Here is a 17255-nt window from a genome sequence, read left to right as displayed (position 1 = left end):
GAACAATTGCTTGATTAATATGCTAAGTGCTTAGACTAAAGTGAAGACATTATTAAAAACCAAACACACACCATTCTGAAGCTCAGCATCATCTGAAGTTTCCTGCCATTGGTGTCCATTAATGGTAATATTCTCCTGAACTGCTGTTTCAAAGTTCTGTAAGAAATTCAGAACAATCAAAATGTTTGAAATATTTATGCTTACTAGCCTAACAATGTAATATAACACAGCTAACAACTGAATTTAAAGAACTTGTTCAGCATTTTCATTCAGGCAAGGATTCCATCCACGTTCCCTTGAGGTATTTTTTTTCCTTTTCCTTCTGTGACCCATGTGGTACCTCAACTCAAGTTTAAAACACATGAATGTGGTCTCTTTATTTAGGATGGTCATTTGTTGCACACATCCAGGAAGAGGGGACTGGCAAGAAAAAACTGAAAGAAAGTAAAAGTATGAGAGCATGCTGTAGCCCATCCCCCTGTCTGGCAGGAGTAGAAACTGCTGCAGAGTAAGGAGAAGCGCTGGCCTCCTCTCCCGGACTTGGCACCAGGAGGAGTTAGCGAGGATAAGGAGGGAAGCCATGCAGCAACCTTTGTCTATAGGTTACAAATTCTCACCTCTAAAGAAGATTACTTCTCTTGTGGAGGTTGGGTACTGGCCACTTCTTTATGGTCTATGACAGTGGTTCTCAACCAGGGTCTGTGACCTCCTGGTGGTCCATGAGCCCTTTCAGAAGGGCAGAGGGGCCCGGCCCACTGAAGCCAGCCCCCCCCCCCCCCCCCCAGGGTTGAAGCCAGGAGTGGCGGGGGGGGCTGAAACTCCGAGCTCCCCCCCGAAACCAGGAGCGGTGGGGGGGGCTGAAACTCCGAGCTCCACCCCCTCCCCCGCTGAGGCTGGGAGCAGCAGGACTGAAGCCCTGAGCCCATGGGCAGAGTTGAGGGGGCACAAGGGTGTTGCTCCCCTCTCCCCAAAACTGTAGTTCCTTACCCAGAGTGGGGCAGTCCCCAGGGCAACTCGCCCCCACCTCCTCCTCTCCCTCAGCCCCCACCCTCTGGCCAGATCCTAGGTGGGAAGCCGGAGCCAGGCAGTGTGGGGCAGCTGCTCCTCTGGCTGGTGGTGCCATGGAGTGGGCAGCCATGGCATTCCCCCATCTGCTGCTGGTGCCCAGGGTTGCGGCTGCTCCTCAGCTCCCAGCCCCCTTTGACTGCTCATGCAGCTGGTCAGAGCTGCCCACGCAGGGAGCTGGCTCCGGGGCCGGCAGAGCCCTCAGGGAGCAGACACCGGCACACAGCTCCAGACAGGTGAGTGGCCTGCTGAGGAGAGTCCGGGGGTGGAGGTGGTGCTCCCTCCCTGGACCTTGCTGTGCGGAGCTGGCCGAAGCCCTGCCGGCCCTTGCCTCCTCAAAATAGAAGTCAAACAACACCTATGCCCAAGGGTCCCACCCCGGCCCAGAGCCCTGAGTCCACCCTTACAAAAAAGGAGAATGTGATTGTATTTGTTCTTTTCTTGTCCCTGCATGAAAGACCCATACAAGCAATAGGGGAAACAAGACCAATCCCCAGTCCTGAAATGTGAGCCACACAGGCAGATTCCTGAGCAAGTTTGGAGCCCCAAGGAAGTCAGTGGTGCTCTGTGTGCACCCAACTGGTTGGATGGCCGGATCAGGGCCTAATTGACGGCACAGGAATAACAATGACACTGACTATACACAAAGCACACTAAAATGTACAAGACAAAGGCTGAAACACAGAGACATTTCTCCCTCCAGTCTTTAGAAGCAGTTGAGATCAAGGGATGTAAAGCAGGGCAGCAGTGTCTAATATTATCACCGTTCTTAGATTAGAATTCAAAATGGAGTTCACAAATTTAAGATTTGGTCCAAAATCAACAAGATGAAATAGTCAGTAAAGACAAGTACGAAGTACTACACTTAGAAAGAAAGAAAAAATCAAATGCACCACTATACATTTGGAATAGGTGGTGGTTCTGCTATAAAGGACCTGGGGGTCATAGCAGATCACTAACTGAACGAGAGTCAACAATGTCATGCAGTTGCAAAAAAAGGCTAATATTTTGGGGTGCCTCGGCCTCACCAGGGGCATCTGCCCGCCTCGGAGCTTTGCCCTAGGGGGCGGGGCGGGGCTCTAGTCTCTACGCCACGGGGACGGGGCCCAGCCTCCCACAGGCGAGCGGGCGCAGCATGCGGCTCCCGTTCACCCCCGCGGCGGTGGCTCTTACCCACAGCGCGTCCCGCAGCGCCCGCTCCCGGCTCTCGGCCCCGAGCTCGCCGGGCTGCCCGTCCGCCAGCGCCCGCACGTAGGGGGCGCAGAGCCCCAGCACCTCGCCCACCCAGCGCTTCGAGCAGCAGCGGACGCGCGTTTCCCGGAGGGCCGGGGAAGGGGGCGGCGGCGGCTCCGGCCCCTTCGCTGCAGCCTCCATCGCTCCCGGCCGGGCTAGGCTTGCCGCCATTTCCCGCTTTCCAAACCGCCGGAAGCGGAACCCGCCCGCCCTTCGTGCACCGGCGCCTCAGGTCATCTGTCCGGGTGGAAACTGGGCACCCCATAGCCGTTCCGGCCTGGGGCGCTCGGGATGGGGGCCGCGGGTCCGGTAGATTGTCACTGCCACCTCGCGGCGCCGGACTTTGAGCGGGTGCGGAGCAGCCCGGGGGCGGCCCTTGCTCACCCCCTGCGCATCGGGACCCTGCCCCTTGGTCACCCCCCTCCCCACTCCACCAGCACCCCCTCCCGCCCTTACGTCACGCCCCCTGGGGACCCTGCCCCTTGGTCACCCCCCTCCGTGCCCCACTGGACCCTGTCCCTTGGTCACCCCCCTCCCCACTCCACCAGCACCCCCTCCCGCCCCTACGTCACCCCCCCAGGACCCTGCCCCTTGGTCACCCCCCTCCCCACTCCACCAGCACCCCCTCCCGCCCCTACGTCACCCCCCCGGGACCCTTCCCCTTGGTCACCCCCCTCCGTGCCCCACTGGACCCTACCCCTTGGTCACCCCCCTCCCCACTCCACCAGCACCCCCTCCCGCCCTTACGTCACGCCCCCTGGGGACCCTGCCCCTTGGTCACCCCCCTCCGTGCCCCACTGGACCCTGCCCCTTGGTCACCCCCCTCCCCACTCCACCAGCACCCCCTCCCGCCCCTACGTCACCCTGCCCCTTGGTCACCCCCCTCCGTGCCCTACTGGACCCTGCCCCTTGGTCACCCCCCTCCCCACTCCACCAGCATCCCTTCCCGCCCCTACGTCACCCCCCCCTCGGGACCCTGCCCCTTGGTCACCCCCTCCCCACTCCACCAGCACCCCCTCCCGCCCCTACGTCACCCCCCCGGGACCCTGCCCCTTGGTCACCCCCCTCCGTGCCCCGCTGGACCCTGCCCCTTGGTCACCCCCCTCCCCACTCCACCAGCACCCCCTCCCGCCCCTACGTCACCCCCCCTCGGGACCCTGCCCCTTGGTCACCCCCCTCCGTGCCCCACTGGACCCTGCCCCTTGGTCACCCCCCTCACCACTCCACCAGCACCCCCTCCCGCCCTTACGTCACGCCCCCTGGGGACCCTGCCCCTTGGTCACCCCCCTCCGTGCCCCACTGGACCCTGCCCCTTGGTCACCCCCCTCCCCACTCCACCAGCACCCCCTCCCGCCCCTACGTCACCCCCCCGGGAACCTGCCCCTTGGTCACCCCCCTCCGTGCCCCACTGGACCCTGCCCCTTGGTCACCCCCTCCCCACTCCACCAGCACCCCCTCCCGCCCCTACGTCACCCCCCCCCCCCCGGGACCCTGCCCCTTGGTCACCCCCCTCCGTGCCCCGCTGGACCCTGCCCCTTGGTCACCCCCCTCCCCACTCCACCAGCACCCCCTCCCGCCCCTTGGTCACCCCCTCCCCACTCCACCAGCACCCCCTCCCGCCCCTACGTCACCCCCCCGGGACCCTGCCCCTTGGTCACCCCCCTCCGTGCCCTACTGGACCCTGCCCCTTGGTCACCCCCCTCCCCACTCCACCAGCACCCCCTCCCGCCCCTACGTCACCCCCCCCGGGACCTTGCCCCTTGGTCACCCCCCTCCGTGCCCTACTGGACCCTGCCCCTTGGTCACCCCCCTCACCACTCCACCAGCACCCCCTCCCGCCCCTACGTCACCCCCCCCAGGACCCTGCCCCTTGGTCACCCCCCTCCCCACTCCACCAGCACCCCTTCCCGCCCCTACGTCACCCCCCCCCCCCGGGACCTTGCCCCTTGGTCACCCCCCTCCGTGCTCTACTGGACCCTGCCCCTTGGTCACCCCCCTCCCCACTCCACCAGCACCCCCTCCCGCCCCTACGTCACCCCCCCTCGGGACCCTGCCCCTTGGTCACCCCCCTCCGTGCCCCACTGGACCCTGCCCCTTGGTCACCCCCCTCCCCACTCCACCAGCACCCCCTCCCGCCCCTACGTCACCCCCCCTCGGGACCCTGCCCCTTGGTCACCCCCGCGCCACTCCACCAGCACCCCCCTCCCACCCCTACGTCACCCCTCCTCGGGACCCTGCCCCTTGGTCACCCCCCTCCCCACTCCACCAGCACCCCCTCCCGCCCCTACGTCACCCCCCCCTCGGGACCCTGCCCCTTGGTCACCCCCCTCCGTGCCCCACTGGACCCTGCCCCTTGGTCACCCCACTCCACCAGCACCCCCTCCCGCCCCTACGTCACCCCCCCCTCGGGACCCTGCCCCTTGGTCACCCCCCTCCGTGCCCCACTGGACCCTGCCCCTTGGTCACCCCACTCCACCAGCACCCCCTCCCGCCCCTACGTCACCCCCCCGGGACCCTGCCCCTTGGTCACCCCCCTCCGTGCCCCGCTGGACCCTGCCCCTTGGTCACCCCCGCCCCACTCCACCAGCACCCCCCTCCCGCCCCTACGTCACCCCTCCTCGGGACCCTGCCCCTTGGTCACCCCCCTCCGTGCCCCACTCGACCCTGCCCCTTGGTCACCCCACTCCACCAGCATCCCCCTCCCGCCCCTACGTCACCCCCCCTCGGGACCCTGCCCCTTGGTCACCCCCCTCCGTGCCCTACTGGACCCTGCCCCTTGGTCACCCCCCTCCCCACTCCACCAGCACCCCCCCTCTTGCTTCTTGGCATCTTCCCTTTGTACCCTATTGGGACCCTGCCCAACCAGTTCCCCTGTCTTGCCCCTTGGTCTGCCCCACTTGGACCCCCTTCTGCCCCTTGATTACCCCTCCCTACCCTATCAGGTTCTACCCCCCCAGCCTATCTACACTCTTAACCCCCCCATTTGGATTTCACCTCCTCCTGCCCCTTGCTCACCCCTTCCACCTTGCTCCCCACCCCCAATGCTTTACATCAGGGGCCCTTGCTTTGGGGTGTGAGGGGCTGCTCAGGGATTGCTGGGGCTGCTTTTCCCCCAAGTGGAAGGTTTGCATCTCACAGATGGGTGTTTTCCAGCCCTGTGGCATCATCCATGACTTTTCCACTGTAGCCCTTCAGCTCTCGCTCTATTTGCAGAGCCCTTAAAAGAGTAGACACTTGTCATTTTAAAAATTTTGTTGCCCCCTCTGATTCAGGTTTCCAATAAAACATTATAATCTCTTTCAGGATATTGAGGACATATTGGAAGAAGCAAAGAAGGTGGGTAACTATACTGGCATTTTTCCATAGTTGCAAAGTATTTGCTATTTACTAAACATGGGTCTTGCTCCTGTCAACACTTACACACATGCTTAAGTTTAGGCATATGAGTGGCCTCATTGAGGTCAATAATGCTACCCACATTTTTAGAGTTATGCATGAGCTTGTGTGTTTGCAGGATCTGGGCCTTATACCAACATTGCACGTTTCCTGTTAGCTGAGCACAAAGTTTTATACTTTAAAATACAGGATGGCTAGCAACACAACATTTGGTTAAAGGTGGAATTTATAGGAAGCCTAATGAAGTCTGAATATTCAGCACTTCCAGACTATACCAGGGGTTCTCAAACTGGGGGGGTCGGGACCCCTCAGGGGGTCACAAGGTTATTACATGGGGGGGTCACGAGCTGTCAGCCTCCACCCCAAACCCTGCTTTGCATCCAGCATTTATAATGATGTTAAATATATAAAAAAGTGTTTTTAATTTATAAGGGGGGGGTCACACCCAGAGACTTGCTATTTGAAAGGGGTCACCAGTACAAAAGTTTGAGAACCACTGCTCTATACAAACATGAAGTAATCTTTACAGTATTCATTATTATTCCCATTGTATAGATGGAGGAAACTGAGGTAGAGAAGTGAAGTGAGGGATTCAGCTTCACAATAGGAGTCCATGTCCGAGCTGAGATTAGAATTTGGGAGATCTTGATTTACAGATCTCAAGTCATCTGGGACAGTGACCACATTCTCCACCAAAACTGTGACAGATTTAAGTTACCAATCTGCCTGGGGTGTCAGGTGGTCAGGCTGAGGCTGCAGGATTTTTAGGGAGGAGATGACGGAGCATACCACGTAACTGAGTTTTAAAGCTTTATTGATAAAATAACAGTGGAGAGTGCTGGAGGGCGGGAGGGGCGTTCCCCACATCACTCAGAGGAAGGAAGAAAGCGTTAGTGCCCCAAGCCCTAACCCACTTTAATACTCACACCAGCACTACCCGAGGCTGGCCAGGCCTGGGTGTAACATAAGAAGAAGAGAGGGAGGGGTGGACAGGAGTTTTGTCCTGTGCGCACAGGTTGTCCAGAGTCCGCTGTGATCTTCAATTTGCTTTAGCTCTCGGGAGGGTTTTAAACCTTAGGGTCCTTTGGGGGCATCTTGGTCAGGGACTTCTGTTTCTGGTGCTTTTTGTGCCAGTTCAAACCAGCTTTTTGTGGTCTTCTCCGCTTTCCCAAAACACAATGACTCCAGGGACGCAAAGCTCTGCTCCCCCTTCATCGTCTCGCCAGTGTTTTCCATTTCTGCAGCCCTGGTTCGGTGTATTTTTTCTTTTTTTATGGCTGGCTGTAGCTGGGTAAAATAACTTTTTGTCTAGCGCTGTGACCTTGGACTGGGGCCAAGTTGGACTAAGCTTGCTAGCTGCAGTGTTAAGTTAACCCGTTTTTTGCCCTCTCTTTTTTTCCCCTTTAACCTTTTGCAGCCTGCAAAAGAATTTTCCACTCCCCACTCACACCTTTAACCCTTCCCAAATTGCCCTGCAATGCTTGCAACAGCATTAGCAATAGACAGTGCATATACAATGCTAATCTGCCTCCCCCAGGGGACTCCCTGGGGGCGGGGCCTGGAGTGTGACAACTGTGTTTATTTCATCTGACAAGAAGGACAAGCTAGACAACAGCCCGGCTTAGGGTCTATTAGTAATAAAGTAAAAGCCTCCACTGGCTATGCTTTGTCCAGGAACTTTAGTGACTTGGGGACTGATCCTGCAAACTGCTCTGCACAGCCAGGCCAACTGACTTCCCATAGAGCCCCACTGACTTCTCTACCATTCTTTGTGGGCCAACTCATGCCTGAATGGAACCCTGTAATTGCATGTCTTCACCTCAAGGTTTCCCCCTCATGCCTGGATGATGGGTGGCAGGGGTCTTCATTTCTAGCCCCTTTAGTGATCACTTCCTTAGCCCCACCAGGGCCTGTCTGGTTGGGTCCTCTCCAGAACACTGAAAAATTCAATCCCCTTTTGGGGTAACAAGAGGTCCAACTAAGTCCAAATAAATATTTACACTAATAATACTTTGCACCTCTTAGGCTACACTGAAGTTCTCTGCCTTTTTGCCCCTATTTCTGGGCCCTACATAGTTTCTCCTTTGTTACATCTCCTCAGCAGGCTTCCCCCCCACTGCCTTGCCTTGCTAGATATTCTGGCAGCACCAGCACATCTCAGGAATCTCCATGCTCTTTACAGGCCCTAACCGAGGGCCTCCGCTCACCCTCACAGGAGCCTGACCTACTTCCTGTAGATCTTTTCCAGCTTGATTTCCGTAGAACGGAAACCCCTCTTCCTCCTCTCCAGACTGAGTTCCCAGATCTGTTTAAGGAGTCCTCTCTCTGATTCCCCTTCTTCCTTGCAGCTGGGATTAGTCATAATTAAGTCTTCATCATACTCAGCTTGAGGATAGTTGTCTGGTTAGAGGCAAAGCTGAGCCCAGCTTGCCTTAAAGGACCACCCAGTTTGTACCCGGCCCCAGTGAAGTTAACCGACTCTGGGCAGGTGCAGTGGTTTCTCTATGTGGAGTAGCTTGCAGGATCAAGGTCTAGTCTTTTGCAGGCAAATAGTTGGGGTTATATTTTGAGAAAGACAAATCTTGTTGAATGCATTATATTTTTCTGAAGCCATGACTTTGTATGTAGCATGTGGTTCTTAAAGGAACTATTTATGGTTAAGATGCTTTTGCTAGCATTATATGGACAGGAAAATCAGCTGTCATTTCTGTTTCTTCATGGATCCTATGGAAAAATCCTTATTAGGAGGGCAGGGTTTCTTTCTAATTCACCTATTTTTTCTTATTTCATTGTCTTACTTATTAGTCAAAATTGAGTGTGTTTCATGTAATAATGGTTTTCTAATATCATTCATATAAATGTTGGTACAGGTTGCTTTAGTGCCAGTGTAGTAAACTGAAATCCTTTATCACAGAAGAGTTACAATAGGAGCAGCAACCATGCAAACTTCCCTGTGGTATGATGCTGGCATTTCTCATCCTGACTTTAGAGCTGCCAATTCTAGGAGCAATTGGGTACTTCAGTTTCCATGGCTATTCAGTCCTTGGTGCTGAGATTGCCACAAGGCTGTCAATAAGTAATAAATGTGTTGGTTTACCATTTGGCTATTACCTAGACCACCATGAAAGCCATCAGATAGAATAAACTTTCACTTATTACTGACCTAGCTCTTATTGACATTAACTGGAGTCTTTTCATTGACTTTACGGGCATGCTTTTGCTTCCATCTAGTTGTATTTGAGATAGTGGTCTCGAGTTGAAATGTTCCATAGCCCATTACCAAAACCCTGAGATGTCATGTTCCCCCTGTTTAACCTACATTAGATGTGCCAAAAAGCACAGGGCTCATTAATTTGTTTTAGACTTTAAATACCTAACCTACCCTATTCTTTAAAAATACCCTGTTGTCTTTAAAAAATTCTGAATTCACGGACATTTTTGAAAACTATTCTGATTATTGTTTTCAGTACTTGTACCAGTAGGTGGCACAGGGCTGGTTCCTAGGAACATATGGAATTTAAACCTTCTCTCCCAAATCCCACCCCAGCACTAAGCTTTCCTGAGAAGGGTTCATTTTACATGAAATATCCCCACCTAATTTTTATCAATTAAATGCAGACTATGAGAGAGCCTGGAAGTTCTGTCAAGCGAGGAAGTTAACTTAGGATTTCCATTTGCTCCTCTATGCTACAGAGATTTTATTTCCTATTGTTTCAGGCTAAAGTTTTGGCCCTTGTGGCAGTTGCTGAACACTCAGGAGAATTTGAAAAAATTATCCAGCTTTCAGAAAGGTATTGTTTATTCCAACAACTTTGTCGTCTTTGCATGTGATTAAAACAATAGTTATTTTTAAATGACTGCAGAGCAGTTAGATAAGGTCGGTGCTGTGGGATTCAAAACATCAAGGAAAGCACGTTCTATGGAAAGGGAGAAAAAGAAAACATAGGTTGCGACTGTACATGAGCAGTACCCAAAGGACAGAGCAGGATTAAGGGCTGTTCATGGGATGCAGCAAGGCCTTATTTAGACTGTAAGTTCCTTGGGGCAGGGACTGTCTTCTGGTTCTGTGTTTGAACAATGCCTAACACAATGGGGTCCAGGTCTGTGACTGAAGCTCCTATATGCTTTTCTGTAGTTCCTTTCAACTGAGGATCTCAAAGTTTTTTATAAACTTTAATTAAACTTCACAACATCCTTGTGAAGGAGCTATTTTCCCACATTTTACAGAGGGAGGGAAATTGACACGCAGAGATGTTGAGGCTAAAATTTTCAGAGAGACTACTGATTTCAGTTTCTTCAATTTCTTCGGATCCAACACTCATGGTCTGATTTTCAGAGGTGCTCAGCACCCAAACCTTAGAAAATCAGGCACTACATGTGTCAAATTGGACATCCAAAAATCAGAGAGGACTTTTGAAAGCCTGGCTGTGACTTGCTCAGTGTCAGAGAGCAAGTCCAGTCAGAGGCAAGAATAGAACCCAGGTACTCTGACTTTCATTCTCTGGCACGAGGCATAAGATGTGCTGCTGCTCAAGTGGATTGCTGGTTATTGGAATGACAAGGAATGTACTGTAGCCTTAATTGATCAGTTAATAATTTTTTCTCTAGTTCTTTACAATAGTCATGATGTAGCATGCTTTGTGATCTTTCCCACTGTTAATGTATTTCTCATTTCTAGGTACCCAGGGTTCGTCTTGCCATGTCTGGGAGTTCATCCAGTTCAAGGTATTCCCCCAGAGGAACAATGCAGTGTTACTTTAAAGGTATAAATAAACTCTTAATTGCCACATGTCCAGATTGGGCCAAGCAGCAGGCATTCAGAATTGATTCATTTAACATTTAAAATAAATCCAACCTAAACTGTACATGTTGCCATAATACAGAAAACACTGTGGATCAAATCCCAAGGTCCTTACTCGTCTTTGATTCTGTTAATACTCAAGCAAAATGCTACTGAAGTCATTTGGCTCTCTGTTTTGCAGAGGGTTCCAGTGGAGTGGATGATCTGCTTACAATCAACATAATGAACATGCACATTTAGCTGTCCCTCCACTTCCATGGGGAGTGGAAGACTAAAGAGAGATGTATACATCTGTGTCCATGCCCTGACCATATTTGGTGACTGTTTGCACTCAGACTAACAGCTGGCATGTTCAGGATATTAATAGATCTTGTCTTGAAGAGATAATTACATGTTCCACTCATCTAAAAAATAAACTTTAAGGCACAATGGCCTTGCAGGATCTTAAAACCTGACAGCCTGATCCTTCCCCCCCCCAACCTACTGTAGGAGCATGTTTCAAGGTACACAGGCAACAGATTACGTGGTTCTATATCACAGTGGAACTGAATTCATCCTGCTCTTGCTTTGCAAGGATAGAGGGTTGTTTCTTTAATTTCTTTGTTTTTCTTCTTGCAGGACCTGGATGCTGCATTGCCACTTATAGAACTCTATAAAGATAGATTGTTGGCAGTTGGAGAGGTAAGTAGAAGTTCTGTGGTTTGTTTAAATCCTCTTTTTTTGCCAGCATAGGTCCTCTGAGTTACAAGCACTTAGCACATCATCAGTTCTATAGAAACAAAAAGTGATACTAATAATCTGAGCAGCTGGAGAACCTGACCTGTCATTCCAGCACTGAAAATGTTTTCCTTCATATACTTCCCTGATGCAGCTCCCCGCTCCCCCAGCTTCTATTTACTCTGCAGTGCTAATTTTTCATCTGAACGGGAAATTTTTTTGTCTACCTCTGAATCTGCCATTAATGCCCTTCAAATAAATAAATTGGCGAAGGGAATTACCATTCACACAGTAGTAAGGGAATAGCCTGAAAAAAATAGAAGAAAAATACAGTAATAGCATTTTTTATCATCCTTCTCTCCTGCCCCCAGTCTTTCCCGTTCCCCCACTTTTTCTCTCAGGATTTTTCAGTTGTACTTCTCATTTTTAGAGTTTCCTGACCCATCCTGCTCCTTGCAGCTGCCTTTTCCTGCTAAGAATAACTCAAAATTTTGATTTCAGCCCAATAGGAAAGCGCCAATGGAACTTGACAGTAAAGGTTGACTGAAAAGGAGGAGGTTTTAAAAGCTATTAGCTACTTTTTATTTTATATTTAGTTAATAGTGTGGACTTGGTATGAAATATCTTAAATATACATACTACCTTTCACTTGCAGCCCTGCCAACTTGTGTGGTGATTTTGAGAGCAAAGTATGATCAAGCTGGGTCAGTTCTTGGATGGGAGATCTCCACTGACCATTTAGGGACTATGGAAAGCAGTGTCCATGGTTCAGTTGCTGATATCTTACCTGTGACTCACTACTGAACTGAGGTATGGTGCAGGGACACTGCTGCTGAAGGTGCTGTTTTTAGGATGAGATATAAAACCAAGGTCCTGACGAACTTGGTTCATTAAAGATCCCATTGCACGTTTCATCAGATTACAGGTGTTCACCTCAGTGTCCTGGCCAAATTCCCATTGAGGCACTTGCATTCTGCTTTCCTAATTTGCCTCAGCAGTTTTGTTTGGCTGGGATTCTCCTTTACTTCCTGTCCTAAACTGTAGTGTGGTTTTATATGCTGTTGTGGTTTGAGGCTTGCTTAATTAATGTAAGTAAAGCTGTTATTACTTCCTCTCAGTGGATTCCACAGTGCTTCAGAAATCATGTATATAGGAATGTATTGAAATAAAACTAAAAATGTCAATTTACTCACCCTCAAAACACAGTGTAATAGGTAGGGAATTCATAGTGTTCACTTGAATCGCCACTGAAATTCAGGGTGGAATGCAGCAGAGCAACATGAGAGCACAGGTAATGCTACATGACAATTTATTACAGGCCATGAAGGAGAAGAGCTGTTCAGTGGCTTGTGTGACAGGTGATTGGTCATATCTGAGCCTGCAGGAAGTGGGCTCAGACACAGGGTCATATCTCAAAACCACCACAACAAATGACAATCTTGCCTGCAGTCTTAGCAGAGAGAATTAAATAAGTATGAAGGATCCTCTTATACCTGGATGCCCTTTGGTTTACCCTCTGACCCTGTGCAGAGTTGAGTCACACTGACATGTCAGTATAGGTAAATTTGTCATGCTGCACCTGTTCTGTAGATAAGTCAAAGACTTCGGCTGGTACAGCTGTGAACCTTTCACAAACTTAAAAATCAACTGCAAATATTTAATTCCAATACTATAAAGCTGGCTGACTTCACTAGAAATGGGCTTGAGCTACAGGTTCAGATCTGAATCCAAACTTCCCTTGGAATTCAGAGGACTCTGGATATGGGGCGTTAGTTTGGAAATCATTGTTAAACAATGGTTATAGCTGCACAAAAATCATATATAGGTTAAAATGTTGAATAAAGTTCTTGGGTCTCTCAAACACCTTCAGAGTTGAAAATAAATTGAATGTTGAAGCTAAGCTGATAACAGATCGTTTGCTATAGAGCTCATTTTAATGGCAATCTCTCCCAAATGTATACATTTAAAATTGACTGGCAGGACTGAAAAACAGTTTCTTTACTGAACTGCAGACTAGTATGTAAAGGAACCAGGTTGGTGAAACTTTCTTATGTCTCCTCTTGTGCTGTAGGTTGGACTAGATTTCACTCCCAGATTTGCCAGCACGGATGAACAGAAGCAAGAACAAAGACAAGTCTTGACCAAACAGATTCAATTAGCGAAAAGACTGGATTTGCCTTTGTAGGTCTTGTTTATATTGACAGGTTATTGTGTTTCAGAGGAGACCTAAAATCAAATTCCTCCATGTCTGTAGTTATTAAAGAGCGCACAGCACTTAGAAAAGTAAGGTATTGACTTTATTGTCTTGGCCAAATTACAACATGGTAATTACATTCTGCCTACCTGGGATACCCCCTGTAGTTTCAATTGTATATAGTAGTCTTCTCCTCTTCTTGTCCTAGACTGTTGCTACTGTATTTTCATGATGGCTGAAGTAATTTCTTTATATAAGTTTGTAAAGTTCTTAGGGAATCTTTCTTGGTGAATGGTGCTATAAAAATTGCTGTCAAATCAGTTAATCTTATTTTAAAAAATACTCTGCTTAATTTCCTCATACTAGCTTTTCTTTTCTTCACTAGAAACGTCCATTCTCGTTCAGCTGGAAGACCAACCATTAACCTCCTAAAAGAACAAGGTACTTTTTTGGGTCACTTCATGCTATTAAAAATTCAGGTTTTTTTCAGCAGCCTTTCTTTGGTTTTACCATATCTCCTTATCATGCATGTCAGTTTGCGTACACAAAGCTGGATGGGCACAGTTATGGAGGTCCTTCTCAAAGTACTGTAATTTTGATTTATGGGATTTACTGTTTGTTTGAAGAACGGTTCAGATTGCCTTAGGGACTAGCAGTTTGTCAGTTCAAATACACCTTCTGACAGATCCATATCCATGCTCAGCGTCTGCTCAGAACATCAAACTCTCCAGGTTGGCATTGAAATTTTACTTTATTTTTAAAAGGTGGAAATTTTAAATACATCTCAAATAGTGTTACAGGCAATTAACTGATATGATACTTCTACAGCTTAAGTCTTGGAGCTCATGAAGTGGAATCGTAGCATTATTAAAACAGATTGATAAAAAAATTAAGGCTCTGGTATCTCTTGTGTTTTGAACTAAGATCAAGTGTTGTATCAGTTTAATATCAAATATTCACACTCCTGGGGGATGGTATCCTGCACTAGTAGGGGAATGGACTAGGGTGATTTAATAGGTCTTCTTTTTCATCTCTTCATTATTGCTCTATTTGCTTTACTTAATGGGGGGAAACCTGTAAAAATAAGAAAGGAAGGAAAGTGAATGTAATTTCTGTTTGCCTCTATTATGTTAGAATGATGATGTCCACTCCTGACAGAAACTCCTTGGTCCAACTGTGCTTTCCTCAGACTGCAATGCTTTCAAGAGAAAGAGATTAGAATTGTTCCCATGGTGCTATCTCCCTCCCTCCCTTGGCTGTCTCTGCTTGCAATCCCAATCATATCTCCCAACATGGCTCCTCTTGTAACTGGCTCTTCTTCTCCACATCCCGCCCCTCCACCTGACCTATTCTATAAACTATCTGACACCGTAAGCACCAAGTGTGGTGGCATCACAGGAGCAATTCTGACTCTGCTCCTCTCCAAAGCACTGTAATCCTAGAGTACAGTGAGACCATGGGTTCTAGTACTAGGAGGTGACATCATAGTCCTACCATGAATATAGTTATTTCCTAATTGGTTTGGCTCTCTGTAGGCGCTGAAAAGGTGTTGCTCCATGCATTTGACGGGAGGCCATCTGTGGCGATGGAAGGAGTGAAGGCTGGATATTTCTTCTCCATTCCTCCTTCCATTATAAGAAGTGAACAGGTAAAGTTCAAAGGGGCTAGTCCTATCTCAGTATTTGGGGATTGCAGCCTGTAACCCTCAGTTTATCACAAAGAAACTATTACTTTTGTTATGCTGATTTTTTTTTTTGTTTAATAAAACCGCTATAACAGGAGTCGGCAACCTGTGGCACGCGTGCCAAAGGCGACACCCGAGCTGATTTAGTGGCACTCTGCTGCCAGCCAGGGTCCCGGCCACCGGCCCTGCTCAACCCGCTGCCGGCCTGGATGGACAGAACCCTGGGCCAGCAGTGGGCTAAGCAGGGCTGGCAGCCAGAACCTTGGGCTGGCAGCCGGAACCTCAGACTGGCAGTGGGTTGAGAGGCTCAGCGCGCTGCTGGTCTTGGGTTCCGTCTGCCACTCACGCTGCCTGTCTGGGGTTCTGTCCGCCGGCCCCTGCCAGCCGGGGTCCCGGCCACCGCACTGCTCAGCCTGCTGCCGGCGCAGGATTCCATTGGGGGGGCCCTGTAAATGTAAAGTTTATTACTGGCATGCAAAACCTTAAATTAATGAAGACTTGGCACGCCACTTCTCAAAGGTTGCCGACTACTGCCCTATAATATGTAGTTTCACCCATGTTCTGGTGACCTTTTCTTTGGAAAGCTCTAGTGCTCCCTTGCTGTGGAGTAGGGACTCAGAATTTGGCAGGGGGAGACTTGTGTGCCAGGAATGAGCCTTATGCTGTTCCTGTGAAAATCCACCCTAATTTGGCCAAGTTATATGTCCATGAAGAACTGCAGTTTGCACATGCTCAGCAGAGACTTTAGATTTTATTCTTCAGAGATCCCATCCACACTAGGCACACTCCAGCCCCAGGCCAAGCAGGACTTTCCCTGGATCGCTGGAGGTTGTGCTGGGTTTGGTCACCTGAAATGAGAGCAGGGAGTCTGTCTCTCCTGTGCTCTAGTAACCCCCCACTGGGCCCAGGCAGTTGGAGGAGGAAGCAGCTGCCTGATTTGAATGCAGAAGGGACAAGAGCCAGACTAGGATGCGGGAATAGATTGGGACAAGAACCCTGGGGATGGGAGGTGGGACAAGATTGGAGGAGAAAAAAATAGTTTGCAAGCATGTAATTAAATATTGTATCGTAAGACATCTGCACAAGAGGATGAATTAGGGTTGCAAAGGCAACTTTGATTCTGGTATATCTGAGCTTTTGAGTGCTTTACTTTGCAATCCTAATGTAGTTTTTTTTTAAATGTGCAATAATATTACTTGATTTAATAGATAATAATGGGCTGAGTGCTTCAGTAAGGGTGGCATCGTGTATTTTATGGAGACTTCATTGTAAAGTAGTTCATATATTCTTGACCATTTTTATTACTTCCTAATTGTGCAATTAGCAAAAATATATTTACAAGATCCCCACGTGTATTACTGCCATGCCATTAACATGAAACATACCTCCCTCCCTCCCTCTCTCTCCCTCTGCTTTTTTTCCTAGTTTGAATGAATGAGCCATTTAATAGCTTTCTTGTTTCCTTTAAGAAGCAGAAGCTTGTGAAACAGTTGCCCTTAGAATGTATGTGCTTAGAAACCGACTCTCCTGCACTAGGTCCTGAAAAACAGGTAAATTGTTGGTTTTTCCAGATCTGCATTTCTAAAAATGTAGCTTACTGAGGACAGTAACAGAGAGCAAAAATTAAATAGGCAGAGACAAGGAAGGAAAGACCTTGCCAAATGAAATTGGAAAAGAGATAGCAGGTTGATAAGGCAGAGTGATACAAGGAGCCAGTTCCGAAAGGCAGGGACTACACAGGAGAAGGCTCTTGCCAATTGCAGGAATAGATTGAGAGGGGACTGGTGGAGGATGAACAAATATAACAGAGAAATTACATTTAAGGCCCTATCAATGGTATATTTGAAACTGTTTGTAACAACTGGTTCTGAAGATAAATTAAATCTGACACTGTCATTGCAGATTCTTTAATTTATTCTCTGTTTTTGTACATTGCAGGTGAGAAATGAACCAAAGAATATTTTCATTGCTGCAGAGTATATTGCCAAAATGAAAGGAATCCCAGTGGAAGAAGTTATAGAAGTGACGACGCAGAATGCACTGAAAGTGTTTCCCAAACTTCAGAAATGTCTCTTGAAATAGACCAAGAAATATTTAAAATTTGCAATTACATTATGTCCCAACAGCTAACATGTGCAATAAAAAAATCTGTCTGTCCTGCATAA

At 49.2% G+C, this 17255-nt stretch overlaps 2 protein-coding genes across 4 annotated transcripts in view; one reads left to right on the top strand and one right to left on the bottom strand.

Moving 5' to 3' along the window:
• Positions 1 to 2469, bottom strand: part of NSL1 (NSL1 component of MIS12 kinetochore complex) — a 16043-nt gene extending 13574 nt beyond the window's left edge. Inside the window, exons 1-2 of the mRNA XM_037895737.2 lie at positions 2239 to 2469; positions 72 to 156 (exon numbers count right to left, since the gene is read on the bottom strand). Coding sequence (XP_037751665.1) covers positions 72 to 156; positions 2239 to 2469 — 316 coding nt within the window. The remainder of the gene's footprint in view (positions 1 to 71; positions 157 to 2238) is intronic.
• On the top strand, positions 2451 to 17255 carry LOC102930759 (putative deoxyribonuclease TATDN3). Of its 3 annotated transcripts, none has more exons than XM_037895739.2 (10): positions 2451 to 2649; positions 5602 to 5634; positions 9412 to 9485; positions 10373 to 10457; positions 11114 to 11176; positions 13284 to 13393; positions 13792 to 13847; positions 14942 to 15054; positions 16563 to 16640; positions 17029 to 17255. In XM_037895739.2, exons 1-10 carry the CDS (start codon positions 2590 to 2592, stop codon positions 17170 to 17172), a joined length of 816 nt encoding a protein of 271 aa, XP_037751667.1. In that variant the 5' UTR covers positions 2451 to 2589; the 3' UTR covers positions 17173 to 17255. The 3 variants fall into 3 exon arrangements, with proteins under 3 accessions (XP_037751667.1, XP_037751666.1, XP_037751668.1); XM_037895738.2 differs by having other exon boundaries at positions 16560 to 16640; XM_037895740.2 differs by lacking the exon at positions 16563 to 16640 and having other exon boundaries at positions 2525 to 2649.

This window comes from Chelonia mydas, chromosome 3 (assembly GCF_015237465.2).
Source record: "Chelonia mydas isolate rCheMyd1 chromosome 3, rCheMyd1.pri.v2, whole genome shotgun sequence".
Classification (NCBI taxonomy): Eukaryota; Metazoa; Chordata; order Testudines; family Cheloniidae; genus Chelonia; species Chelonia mydas.
Note: the sequence above shows the minus strand (reverse complement) of the source record. Positions and strands in the feature narration are given on the sequence as shown.